Source organism: Megalobrama amblycephala, linkage group LG24, assembly GCF_018812025.1.
Source record: "Megalobrama amblycephala isolate DHTTF-2021 linkage group LG24, ASM1881202v1, whole genome shotgun sequence".
Classification (NCBI taxonomy): domain Eukaryota; kingdom Metazoa; phylum Chordata; class Actinopteri; order Cypriniformes; family Xenocyprididae; genus Megalobrama; species Megalobrama amblycephala.
In genome coordinates, this window is record NC_063067.1 from 27,378,521 (window position 1) to 27,393,236 (window position 14,716).

General features: G+C 35.2%; 1 protein-coding gene across 1 annotated transcript in view; it reads right to left on the reverse strand.

The window, feature by feature from the left end:
• Positions 1-14,716, reverse strand: part of LOC125260257 (plakophilin-1) — a 41,580-nt gene that overhangs the window by 25,781 nt on the left and 1,083 nt on the right. The window contains 3 exon segments of the mRNA XM_048178532.1: positions 2,729-2,873; positions 4,564-4,793; positions 12,646-12,761. Coding sequence (XP_048034489.1) covers positions 2,729-2,873; positions 4,564-4,793; positions 12,646-12,761 — 491 coding nt within the window.

A 14,716-nucleotide genomic window follows, 5' to 3' on the forward strand; every position in this document is an offset into this window, starting at 1 on the left:
CTAATATCGTGTAGGTCTTTCTCGTGCTACCAAAACAGCTCTTTACTGAACAATTTTTGCAGTGTGCCAGGGTGCATTATCCTGCAGGCAAGAGGCCACTGACATAAGGGAACACCATTTTCATGAAGGGGTGTACCTGGTCTGCAACAACCTGTAGGTAGGTGGTACGTAGGGGTGATTGATATGACTAAAGTCTTATTTCACAGTGTAAGAATTTTTATTTCACAATAATGGTATATTTCACAATATAGCTATATTTTTTATTTTTGTTATTAAAAATACGAACAATGAAGCTACTTACAAGCAGTAGGAAAATTAAATTACAAGACAGAGCAAATTAAATTAAAGCTGCGATGAAAGGCCCTCGCACCCGTGCCAACACCACCCGGCACTTATCAAACATGTGAAGTTTGAGGCAGATTGGACTTGAGTTACCATAATAGCATGCTTTAGCACTCAGCTAAGTGTTGCTAGCATGTTTTAGCTGCATGTTTAGCACTCAATTGCATATTTTAGTATGCTAGAAGTGCATCACAGTGTTAAACACGTCACTTCCTATTGCCAGTGGGTGGCGCTATTACTATAACTGAATATTGTTATGTAGATGTGTTCAGGGCAGGACTCAGCTAAGTGTTGCATGATTTAACGTGTTTCTAGTATGTTTGGTACTTTGTGGAATATTGAAATTAGTTTCTGGGAGTGAATTACAGTGTAAAGCATACTATTTCCTGTTGCCAGTGGGTAGCGCTATTACTATAACTGATTTGCATGTAGAGATCTTCAGGCCAGGACTCTTATCAAACATGTGAAGTTTGGGGCAGATTGGACATTGTATGCCTGACTTACAACAGCTTCCTCTTTCATGGCGAAACATCAAATTTTGTCAGGCCGCCATGGACACACCCTTCCGTGAAAACTCTAGATCTTCGCAATTTAACATCGCAAAGGCCTTTAGATTAGACTGACCAAATATGATGTTGATCTGATTAAAGCTCTAGGAGGAGTTTATTAAAGTACAACGTCTGGAAATGGCCAAAACTGCAAACATTTTGCAGAGAAAATTCAAAATCTCTCACTTCCTGTTGGGTTTTCAGATTTTGCACCCGGGGACTTTTTCTGTAGGTATTAGGCTGTTACATGTGTCTACCGAATTTCATACCTGTACGTGAAACGTAGCACGAAGGGCGCTTAATTTAAATTTTGTGGGTGGCGCTATCGAGCCATTTTACCTAATTCAGAAACTCATATCAGACATAAATTTTCACCACTTCTGACGCGTGTGCAAAGTTTCATGAGTTTTCGAGCACGTTTAGGCCCTCAAAAATATGCTTCAATTCAGAGAAGAAAAATAATTGACTGAACAATTACCAAATAGGGTCCTCACACTATCAGTGTTTGGACTCGCGAGCCGTGTGTACGTTTCCCACGGCACAGCAAGCACATGAGTGTTGTTTATATTTTGTCCGCGATGCAGTCTAAAATGGAGTTTGATTACGAATTATATAATATACACGTGGAGCGCGCATATGATCGGTTTCAGCGCAGAGCTCCGCTTTGTGTTTAATAACACCAGTCACATGGATCCTAGCTCATACAGTGTTTAAAGTTTTTATAGACATATTTCACACATTCTCCTGAACCAAACATGAACCAGCACTGTGTATGCACACATATTTCATCAAGTCTTCTTCAAATGAAATATATGTGCAAACTGGACACTGATGTATATCTGAATGCGATGACACGATTATTCTGATGAACAAAAGACTTAGAAAATGGACAAAATTAAACTATGTCTTTATTCTTTCTGTTAAACTACGTTTCATTTATCATGAGACTGTAGTGCTCGTAAACATAATGAAAGTATTATTAGCCCTTTTAAATATTCTTCGCATTTCTCCCTTGTGCTTGGGAGTTGTCATTTTCTCCGTGCTCATATAATAATATTCATCATTCTGTATAATGTGTGTTGTAGGTCTGTTCTTCATCCCCTCTCCCCCCTCTACACTCCCAATTTTCCAGAGCTTTACACGCCCATTTTCACAAAGTTTTTACAGCTCAGAGGTGTGAACGACCAAGCTAAAACAGGGGGGTTTCATGACACTTTAACAAATACTACAGAAATGGAATAATCAAGTGTATAACTAAAACACAGCATAATTTTCACTGTATGAATCAAATATGAACTGATCCTTATTACAAGATACATGTGACTGTATTTGTGTACTCCAGCATGCAAATATATCTTTATCTCTCTGATATACAAACAGGCCTTTATCAAGCTGTGCTGTATTTGGTGTATTTTGAAGAGCTATTTGGTGGGGGTTTGAGTACTGGCCTGTCACAGGTCTGCTCGGAAAACTTAGCATAGTGCAAGTGTGCTTTACGGTTTACAAGTGATTCAGTCAAGAGCAGAGAGTGGTTTCTCCCCACAAGACTTGCCATTTTGGAGATGCTCTGACCGAGTCATCTAGCCATCATTATTTGGCCCTTCTCAAAGTTTTTGCTTACACAAATTTCCTGCTTCCAACACATGAATTTCAAAAACTGACTGTTCACTTGCTGCCTACAATGTTGTTGTGGATGGCTCGCTCGCTTGCTCACTCACTCCTCACTCGATAGATGTATAGATAGACAGACAGACAGACAGACAAACAGACAGACATATAGATAGATCAACAGATAGATAAACCAATAATTTAATTCTGACTAAAATGAGACATGAGACCTCTTGTTTGGCTGTGTCTTCTGTGAAGGTTTGATGCTGTATGAATGAAGCTCCACACAGCTGATAGCTCACATCCGAGTGAGTCAGAAACTCCACTGCTTCCTTCAGAGTGATGTCAGGCATTGCTCCCATGGCACCATTTGCACTGTACCATGTTTTTGAAATATGTAAGAGACACAATTGAAGTTAAAATGTTTTGACAAAATTATGACACTTTTTTTCTTTTTGACAAATTCATTTTTTCTCTCTTTCTCTAGAAGAAAAAAGAGACTGTAAAAAAACTGTAAAATTTAAATATGTACATTTGCTAAAAGTTATTTTTAGGTGCACACTTGCATACAGAGGATAAGATCCTCACTTTACAGAGCCTGCAGTTTGCAGGTAGGTTGTTGACACCTTGATCATACAAATATCTCACAGGATTATTACAATATCTCCAAAATGAATGTTTAGAATTTAAAACTGACATTTCATATTGGCACATTAAACAAAACACAAAAAAAAAACATTGGTAACATTTTTCTTAAAGCTTTTATGTATAATGCATTATAAAGTAAATTTTAATGCATAAATTGTGCCTTGTAATGCACCTTACAATGGATTGTATGGTCTCTCTCTATTATAATACACCTTTAGAAAATACCCTACCAGTCAAAAGTGAATGAAGAATGAAGTCTCTTATGCTCATTAAGGCTGCATTTATTTCATAATAAATACAGAAAAAAACAATAATATTGTGAAATATTATTACAATTTAAAATGATGGTTTTCTATTTTAATATACTTTAAAATATAATTTATTTTTGTGATCAAAGCTGAATTTTCAGCATCATTACTGCAGTCGTCAGTGTCACATGATCCTTCAGCAATCATTCTAATATGCTGATTTGATTTGATTAATATTTTTTGGTAACCTGTGATACTTTTTCCAGGATTCATTGATGAATAAAAGGTTAAAAAGAACAGCATATATTTAAAATATAAATCTTTTCTAACAATATAAATCTTTACTATCACTTTTTATCAATTTCACACATCTGTGCCAAAAAAAAGTATTAGTTTCTTTCAAAAAAAGAAAGAAAGAAAAAAAAAAAAAAATTACTGACCCTAAACTTTTGAACGGTAGTGTATATTGTAACAAAATATTTGTATTTAAATAAATGCTGATATTTTAAAACTTTTTATTCATCAAAGAATCCTGAAAAAGTATCACAGATTATAAAATAATATTAAGCAGCACAACTGTTTCCAACATTGATAATAAATCAGCATGTTACAATGATTTCTGAAGGATCATGTGACACTGAAGACTGGAGTAATGATGCTGACAATTCAGCTTTGCATCACAGAAATAAATTATATTTCTAAGTATATTAAAATAGAATACCATCATTTTAAATTGTAGTAATATTTTACAATATTATTGTTTTTTTCTTTATTTATTATGAAATAAATGCAGCCTTAATGAGCATAAGAGACTTTGTTCAAAAACATTAAAAATAGTAATGTTTCCAAACTGGTAGTGTATAATGTATTAAAACACAACAAATAACCAATTTTAAGATATAACAAAGAATCTGTAAATGTTATAATGCATTTTTAACTTTTGTTACAATGATTTATTATAAGATATAATGAATTATAACGTCCATTATGGATATGTTTATAATGCATTATACATAAAGGCTTTAAGTAAAGTGTTACTAAATCATCTTTTACCAAATGTTTCTATCAAGCATCTAATGTGATTTTCATAGTACTTTTAGAACATAGCACAAATAAACTCAATTGGGACGCAAATGTTTTTTGCCGAAAGACATTTCCTGCACACTCACCCTGAAGTTTCTGATTTGCTCCTGGTGACTTTCTTCATTGTCTGTGATTGGCTAGACAAAGTCTTGAACTGTGATTGGCTGGCACTGATCAGCGTGCTATTCTCCAGCTTGCTGGCACTGGACTTCATCCCATTGGATTGAGACTGCAAATTCCAGTTCATCTGAGAGTCCGACTGGCTGTTCTGGGTCTGTCTTCTCACCGTGTTGCGCACAGACAAGCTGCGACCAGTCTGGGCAAATAAAAAAAAAAAATGAATAAAGTGCTAAGGAATTAAGAAAAATATAGAAAGAATAAGACACAAAGTAATATTCATTATCAATATTTATATTAACTTTACTTCAGCTTAATCATAAAAAAAATATTATGACCTGTCACTTAGTTTCTACAACCAAATATTTTAAATTGTTAAGCTTGTTTTTTTGTTTGTTTGTTTGTTTTTTGGTCAAACTTTATATTAGGTCTCTTTAACTACTATGTACTTACATTAGAAAAAAATATGTACAATGTTTTTATTGTATTGATGTATTGCAAAGCAGTTGTGCTGCTATTGAGGTGGATACAAATATGGTTAGGGACAGGTTTGGTGGTATGGGTAGGTTTATGAGTGGGTTAAGGTGTAAGGGGAGGGATAACAGTGTAATTATAGATGTAATTACTAAAATGAATTACAGCTGTAATTACATGCTGGTAATTTTTAAATACAAGTACAATGTAATGGCATGTATGTACACTATTAAAGACACTTAATATAAAGTGGGTCATTTTAAGCAATCAGATTAATTATTCAGTACAAAAATACAAATTCAAAATTTGAATTGGGGGGGGGGGGGTAATGCTCCATGTAAAATGTGCATTGCTAGGCAATTTTTTTCACGAGTCTCCTGATAACATGTATGTACTGTAAAGTGTTATGGTCAACCCAGTCTTATTAGAAAAATGTACCTGTGGGAATGTTTTCGTGAGTCGCAAAATACGTACCAATATGTACATATCACTGCAGTTTCGATGTGAAATGTCCACTGAGTGGCGCTAGAAGCGTGTTTTTTTTTTTTTGCCGGAACAGATAAACATGAATATGGTATGTTTTTATGACGTTGGTTTTTATACGAATCACCGCAGTTCTGATTTCTCCACTGCGTTTTAAAATAACTTACCACCAACACTACACCTAAACCTACCCGATAGTGTTAACAAAAGCAAATGTGACATAAAAAGCGACCATAATCATACAGTTTTAGCTTGTTTAGATCTCTCTTTGAGCTCTTTTACTGTGACTCGCCTTGCACAGGATTCGTACACAGGGCTTCCTGGTCTTAAGTACAACTCCGTATTATGCTGTACTTTCAAAACAGTGTGACAGTTGCGTTAAGCCGCGGTCACACTAGACTTTGAGCATCCAAAATTTATACGGATATTTACACTGCAACGGTACCTTTCCCACAGCATTCAAGCAGGCTCGGATAACCCCACGTAGGACTGGGCGATATATCGCATGCGATTCTCACGCGCATTTCGTCAGTAAAGCCGGTTCCCTGATTACCGCTAAATCGCCAACACCTGCTTTCAAATGGAGCGCCATTTAACAGACAGAGCCGTAGTTCACTGATAAGCCACGCAAATATCGCGTTCATTATCGAAGGCGATTCATCTGCGATATGAACGTGATATTGCGTGGCTTATCAGTGAACTACGGCTCTGTCTGTTAAATGGCGCTCCATTTGAAAGCAGGTGATGGCGATTTAGCGGTAATCAGGGAACCGGCTTTACTGACGAAATGCGCGTGAGAATCGCATGCGATATATCGCCCAGCCCTAACCCCACGGCTTATCCCTTCTTCCATTCATTGCTAAGAAACTTGAGCGAGTTGTGTTCAACTAAGTCTCTACCTTTCCCACACAGAGCAACCTCCAGGACAACAACCAATCTGCATCAAAAGCGGCCACTCAACTGAGACTACCTTGCTCTCAGTTATGAAGCCCTGAGACTGGCAAGAGCATCTGCCAAATTATCTGTTATTATCTTGCTGTCTGCTGCCTTTGACACAGTTAACCACCAGATCCTCCTGTCAGCCCCCATGATGAAGGGCATCTCATGAATCACACTCCAGTGGTTCAAGTCTTACCTCTCAGGTAGGTCCTTTAGGGTGTCTTGGAGGGGTGAGGCATCTAAATCGCAATATCTAGCTACTGGAGTGCCTCAGGGCTCAGTGCTTGGACCACTTTTGTTCTCCATCTACAAGTCACCACTAGGATCTGTCATTCAGAAACATGGCTTTTCCTATCACTGCTATGCTGATGACACAAATATCTACCTCTCATTCCAACCAGATGATCCAACGGTAGCTGCTTGCATTTTGGCCTGCCTGACAGACATTTCTGACTGGATGAAGGACCACCACCTTCAACTCAACCTTGCAAAGACAAAACTGCTTGTAGTCTCAGCCAACCCAACACTTCATCACAACTTCTCCATTCAGCTAGGTTCGTCAACCATAACTCCTTCCACGACAGCCAGGAACCTTAGAGTTGTGAATGATGATCAGTTAAACTTCACAGACCACACTGAAAGAACTGTCCGGTCCTACAGATTTGCCTTACACAACATTAGGAAGAAGGCTCTTTTTATCAGAGCAGGCTACCCAACTCCTTGTTCAATCTCTTGTCCTATCCAGACTGGACTATTGTAAAGCCCTCTTGGCAGGCCTTCCAGCATGTAGCCTACTGTCAAACCTCTGCAACTGATCCAGAATGCGGCAGCAAGAGTGGTCTTTAACCAGCTGAAGTTATGGTTAGGGTTGAGTATACAGTATGTCCTAAGTTCTACATGCATTAAAAGGGCTTATGTTTCACATGCCATCAAGTAAGTTATATTTTATGTTTCAGTGTCTATCCAAATGTGAATGTGTACCCTTTACTTTTGTGTACCAAATTTGAATGAAATTACTCCAATTTATGTGACATTGACAAGTTATTACTGTGCCCGAACTCTTCCCTGGAGTCACACAACTGGCTCGGTTTGATTTAGGTAATATAAAATCAATAATTTACTGGTCATAATATAACCATACACACAATGTACTGCATCATATCCCTGGCATATTGTGTTTCTTTGGAAACTGGCAATTAACATCCCTCAGCTACAGAGAAACTTTGTTGTAAATCATTAACTTTAACCCTAAAATTTATGATCTGTTGATTTGTAGTATCAACATTCTGGAAACAGTTTTTTTTTTTTTTTTTTCAAAAATTAAACAGCAGCACATAACAAATCAAATCATCTAATATACTCTAAGATCTAGATGAAACATAAAGGGCACATTAATTGCTCTTCAGTTACCTTGTTTGCATGAACATTATTGTTCCATATAGATTTATACTGTTAAAGATCTAAACAATTAATTACATTATTCTGGTTATTCTGCAAAGCAATTTAACTGAATAATTTGTCTTCATGTCACTGACACAAGCACAAAAAAAGTGCAATTTAGCTTAATGTAGAGTTCGCATGACAAAGAATTCAGGTTAATATACTGTAGGTTTATGACAGTTATCTTATTTGAATATATCTAGAAATCTGAATATTAGCTTAACTGGTTTAGAGCAATCACAATAAAATGTTTACATGATGCATATATAACTGGAACATGAACAAATACAGATTTTTTTTTTACAACTGCTAGGACACATTTTTCAATACTTTGGTCACTTTTTCAAACCTCTTCACACAGTTCTTCCTAACCCATGTTCATCTTGGCACAGCAGTTCATTTCACATTTTAAATGCACTAAAACTACCAAAACACCTCGTAACGTCTCAAATCAAGTCATTCTTCCAGAACACTAGCAAAGTTAGTCAACCAACAAACACACTTTGTCACTCAATGTTATCATAAAACAATGACCTAAAAACACTAACAGCTAACAACACTGGGTATCATATTATATATTTTTTTGTTGTTGTTTTTTTTTCTCCCAACCACAGTGTAGTTGAACATGGCATAGTGGGCAACTGAATATAGCGCAGCATAGTTTGAAATCAATGGTTTAAAGTTTGTCGATCATGCATCTCCAGTGAAGCTGAACTCTCAGCATTCAATTCACACATACTGACTGTCACGCACAGAGTAACGCATCCATGCAGGCTACAGATGTGCACTTCAGAATATCTGACAGCTGGATTCAACTAATTCTGCAAGGTTTGTGAAATTAAATGTTCAAGATTTGTTTAAATGATATAAATGCATATTTGCTGAATGCTGATGGAAAATGATAAAGTGTTATAGTTTTTGCCTTTCTGTTACTAATAATATAAAAGAAAATACTATAATACATTTTTGTATACAGTTTACTTTCTCTGTTTAACAATTCCATCTAGTAATGTATTAGACAAAACTGTTAAAAAGAAACCATAACTAATGAAGCCAGAGCTCTGTGTGCTCAGGCACTGCCGTTCTCAGAGCCAACGTTCTCAGCACTGTCAAAATAAAAGTCCCGCTTCCAACACACTGGCCAAGTAAAAGCCAAGTATCGGCCAATATTTCGGCCTTGCTGATATATCAGTTGACCACTATAATATATTTCAGTATGGTATTATGTAGAAATGTAGCAAATGTAGCTGTCATATTGAGGTTTTTTTTTTTTTTTTTGCTGATTTTTGCCTTCATTATAGAGTGGAGAGGAAGCGAGGTGGGAGAGAGAGGGGGGCGAGATTAGGAAAGGTCCCCAATCTCGCTATATGATGATGCACTGCAAACAAGGCTATTGGAGCCAACTATATTCAGTTTTATATTATGTTACGTTTTGAACTTAAGTTTAACAGTTTTGAAAAAGAGTACGTAAACAAGTGCAATTTGGCCTGTAGGTACATAGAGTTTTGCCGGTGTTTGTGTCTAATAGAGAAATAAATTGATGTAAATTGTAAATTGAAAGATGTAGTCATTAAAGCAATGCCAAAGCAATGATAAATGATTCACAGTTCAGCTCACATAGACTGATGTTGAGTTCGCTGTTTGAAGAGTTTCAAAAAAGTGGCCTAAGTATCAAGAAATGTGTCCTAGCTATTGTAAAAAAAACTCTAATATAAGAATATTCTTGTACATGTAACGTACACATTCTGAATATGAATGAAAGTTTATAAAGGGTAATGAAACATTTATCATGAATGCACAAATCCATTTCACAACAAACTTTTGCGTCTGTGATGGCTTTCAAAGACAAAACCTCTTTATGCTTTCATGTTTAAATACAAATGTATTTCAATATGTGGTGAATCTTAGGGTACGTTTACACAACAACAAATAATAAAAACTTTGCATTTTTAACTAAAAATGCTGTATTCCTGCTGCCAGGCCAGTAGATGGCGATGTCACATTGTCAAAGAAACACTATGCTCTTATAGCCTGAACACATAATATGCATGCATATTTCACAAATTTGCATTTTTGTACTTTACACAGAGACGATAAAGATAATGTTTTCAAAAACTTGCACTTTGAAACATGTTTTCAAAAGTTTGTATTTTCAGGCTGCCAAAACGCTGTTAAATGAACAGCGAAAATTAAAGGTGGGGTATTTGTTTTTTTAACTACACTGTTTGGAAGTTAATTGGGCAGATACCAACAACAAACGTCTAACAAATCAGCATTAGGGGGCGTATGACGGTCGTGGAGACAGAACGAGCAAGAAGGAGATTTGAAAGAAAAAAAAATGCAGAAAGAGAAATGATGAGACAAAAGAGCTCAAAAGAATATCACTGGAATGAAGGTTTATGACTGGGCAAATGCTTTAGGACCTATGTTAATTTTAGAAAAGCTTTCAAGCGCTGGAGAGAACTAAGTGGGAAGGCCTGAAAAGAGATGCGGAGGCTGCATTGAACCCGCTTTTCATGTGAGTAAAACTGGGTTTGAGTGTCATGATTGTCTGGAACTGCTGTGCTGTTGGCGATTAACGACAAACTCTTGTTTGCATTTACTCTTGTGTACTGTACATTCATTTTTTGTGCTTCCTTGTCATTCGTTCAACAACTGCGCTTTATTTTTCGTGAAGCATTTTGTTGCGTGTCAGCTGTGATAAACAGACACCCACTCTCGCATTGCGTGTGTAAGCTAGTGACAGTTGTGCAGGTGAAGAACTGTGCATTGACGACAGTTAGAGAATGTAGTGTTTAGCGTCATTGGTAGTGCATTTGCCTCGCATGTCAGCAGCGATCGTGCCGGGGTTCGAGACAGACTCGGAGCAGGGTGGTTAGGATTGGAGTGTGAGTTTTGGAGGCAGAGCAGTGAAGAGAGAGGGTTTGTTTGGGTTGATTTCAAATATCAACAATGTCCAACAGCGTAGTAAAATGGAATACCCCACCTTTAAGGGCCAAAACAAATTAAAAGCTGCATAAAAAATGGCCCCTTAATTTGGAAAATATGACACCATTCCTACTGCTCTTATCTGGGAAGAAACAAAAGCGGGTGTGATCAAAGTTAAACTATAAAATACTATGTAAGTCATAAATAGCCCTGCTGCAGATTTTATCTTATATCTTGCAATAATGAACATACACTATCATTTCTTATTAGAAGTTGCCGTTCAGTGCAGAGCAATGGAGTGTAATAAAACACAGTAACCACCTTCCTGTCCAAGGGCAATGTCTACAGAACAAATGCCGAGCACAAAGCGACAGAGCACATCATTACACCGTAATGTTTCAACATAAACAAAATACTGGAAATGAAGGTGCTAAAAGTGTGAATATCACAAATATTATTTAATTATGCTTGTGCCTTATTATAGCCTCAAATTAAAAGAAAACATATACAAAATTATATTTGCATGAATAAAATATGAAAAAGTCTATTTTATTAGTAAAGTTTTTTTTTTTTTTTTTTCACGTTGGGCAATCAATGAAACAAAATGTCTATACTATAATGCAAAAAAATCTCATTCTCATTACTGTAAAGTATCTGGATGTTTCACTTTTGAGTTTGTAATTCTTCATCATGAATATTTTTTTCATTGTCATTACTGTAATATATTGGTCCAAACACAATTAATTTAGTTAATAAAGTTTTACATTTTAAATAATATATAATTTTTCAATCTTTTTCCACAACAGAATGATTACAATGGCGCATGTGTGTGTGTGTGTGTGTGTGTGTGTGGTCCTGGTAAACTCTATGTAGTGGTGATGTCTCCAAACAGAAAGTAGTCCGAATAGCAATAATGTTTGGTCTTGTGGTTTCATTTTATGACTGATAAAAATGTCTCTGTATTCTTCAAACTGAAAATGCGGCTCTCTTAACCCTGTCACAGAAGTGCTTGTCAACGCGGACGTCAGTTGTTGTTACAGTCTCTGGTATTTTTATTGTTGTTCCATCTCTTTCATTTCATTTTCTGCTGTATATCAACGGCCCGGGCCATTTCACCTTGTGGAACAACTGATTAGTGCAAAACAAATTCAATGCACATGCGACTTGCATGTACAAAGTACAAAAGGTTACAAAAAAATCAGACAGTCCATGTACAGTATGCGCATATTATTCTGGTGAGGAAATCTACGTCACTGTATGCTGACCCTTGCGTACACGTAAAAATGTCCAAAGTACACTTTGGCCTATAGTGTAAATGCAACCTGGACATGTATACAGTACTTGATTTAGTGACAACAACGACTACAAAAAGCTTGAAAGTGTAATGCAAACAAAGCTCTGATAAATTGTTTATTTTTATTAATTTAAATAAATTTAAAGCTAATAATCTACAACATTGTTTAATTAATTCACACTGTATGCATCAAAAACTGTCAACACCACTGCTTTATCAAATATGAAAAAGTCCATCTGACAAAAGGATTTTATTTAGTAATAATATACCAGTAGGTCAGTTTGATAATAAGTGCATTTCTTTGCTGAATAAATCTAAAGCTACATGGAGGAGCAGAGTTGTCAGTTATCACGTGTGAAAATATGCACAACCTCTCTAACGTATCTGACCTGTCAATGAAACTCTAAATAGACCATCATAAATCACATTTCCATCTAACAGTACAGTATCTACAGTAAATCATGCTGCTGAGCACACAGTGTTAAGTCTTTACCGCTCTGCTCTGGGTTGCCATCATGCTGGAGCCGCTGAATTTAAAGAGCGTGTCGTTCAGCTTTACAGGTGAGAACTGGAATTTCGGCTCGCTGAACTCTGTCGCTGACGCCGGAGCTACAGAACAAATTATAACACAGAAACTTTAGTGAATGTACACATTTAAACATGAACAAAAACATTTATTTGAACAAAAAATGTATGCGTCACATACTATAATTTGAGAGTTTCATTTTCAAAATTTCTCTAAATATATACATAACCCTTTATTATAACTTTCATTAATAGCATTAGCAAAAACTACTTTTTCAAACCATTTTAAAACTAACTTTCTAATTCTTTTATAAACATACATGCAGTTTTATGACTACATATTAATTGAGTAGTATATGTAAATTTGAAAAATTATTTAGTAACAGCAAAGGACTATTAAATATATGTGTAAACATAAAAAGAAGCGGTGAACACATACAGCACTTAAAATGCACACTTTCTCTTAAATATTATTGGTAGCACTTTACAATAAGGTTGCGTTAGTTAACATTAGTTTTTAAAAATACAACAGGTCCATTAAGTAAATAATATTAACAGATACAACTTTAAATTTTAATGATGCATTAGTAAATGTTGAAATTAACAGACTAAGATTAATAAATGCTTTAGAAGTATATTTCATTGTTAGTTCATTAATGTAGTTAACTAATGAAACGTTATTGTGAAGTGTTACCATATTAATACCATTTTATCCAAAAATCTTAAGGTTAATTTTATGGTATCCGTCAGCAATCCGCATTCACATAGGTTGAAATGTCAAATATAATGTTTGAGTGCACGAGAAATGACTTGTTGGTGAAAGATAATACAATGTTATCAAAAATACAAAAACATAGTCTGTAACAGTGTTGAACAAAACACATTACTCTCTTATTAAAATAGCAAAAAATATTTGAGATATTAAAAGCAATTGAATGCAAATCAGCAAATTTCTGAGCTAGACTGTGCGTCACTTCTAAACGCTGGCTGGATCCCAATATTATGTCTGTGCCTCAATGCCTATAGTGAGCAGACTATTTATTTAGACAGCATTCATTATACGGCCAGAAAATTATGTGAAGCTACAGTATATGTCTGGTTAATGGTTGCTTTCAGTCTTTTCTACAATTAACTGGTGTCTGTATACTGTGACCTCACAGAATAACTATAGCTGTCTGAGTTACAGTCCTCTCTTGTATATTTACATATTAACTGTAACAGTACAATGTCCACAGAGTATAGTATACTGGTGCTTAGGTTCCCAGCATGCACTGTGGCATGAATAAATTATGTGGTTGCAGTTTTAATATGTGAACCCTTGTTAAAAAGTGTTTAATTGTAAATAAAAAGTTTTACTTTAAAGCATATTTTAGCACAAGAACCTGATTATAATTTTAAGTCTAGTGTCTATTTGATATTATTTTAAATGTACTAAACGGCAGCTTTATCATTACAAGTGTGTGTTTACAATTATATTTAAATACGTAACATGCAACGGTTACACTTTATTTTTAAGGTGTCATATTATTAATTAAATGTACGAATAAAAATTATTAACTGTACGTACTTATTATAGGTTTAGGGTATTCTAAATTATTAAATGCACGTAACATATATAACAATGACACTGTAAAATAAAGTGTTGCCTATACTTTAACCATATTTCAATAGAAGTAATTATAAAATTACATTTAAAGGTGAACTTAAGTCCTTAAGTGGTCAAAAAAGCACTCTTAAGTTCAACTAAGTGCATTTAATATAAATCTGAACTATAATACATTTTCATGTAATTGTAAATGACATGCAATTAAGTGTCCAAAAACATTACATCATATTCCTTCTTAAGTATATTCTTTTAACAGACATCTTTTATGTAATAAGCACTCTTTAAGTATGCTAAAGTGTACTAGTTTTTCTCAAGGGAGTGTCTGTTCTGTTAGTTTTTGCTGTGACGTGTACTTACATTACTATTATTTTGTTTTATATCACTATTATTGATTTTATTTCTATTAATAATTATGTTTGTTGCATGTCGCTAT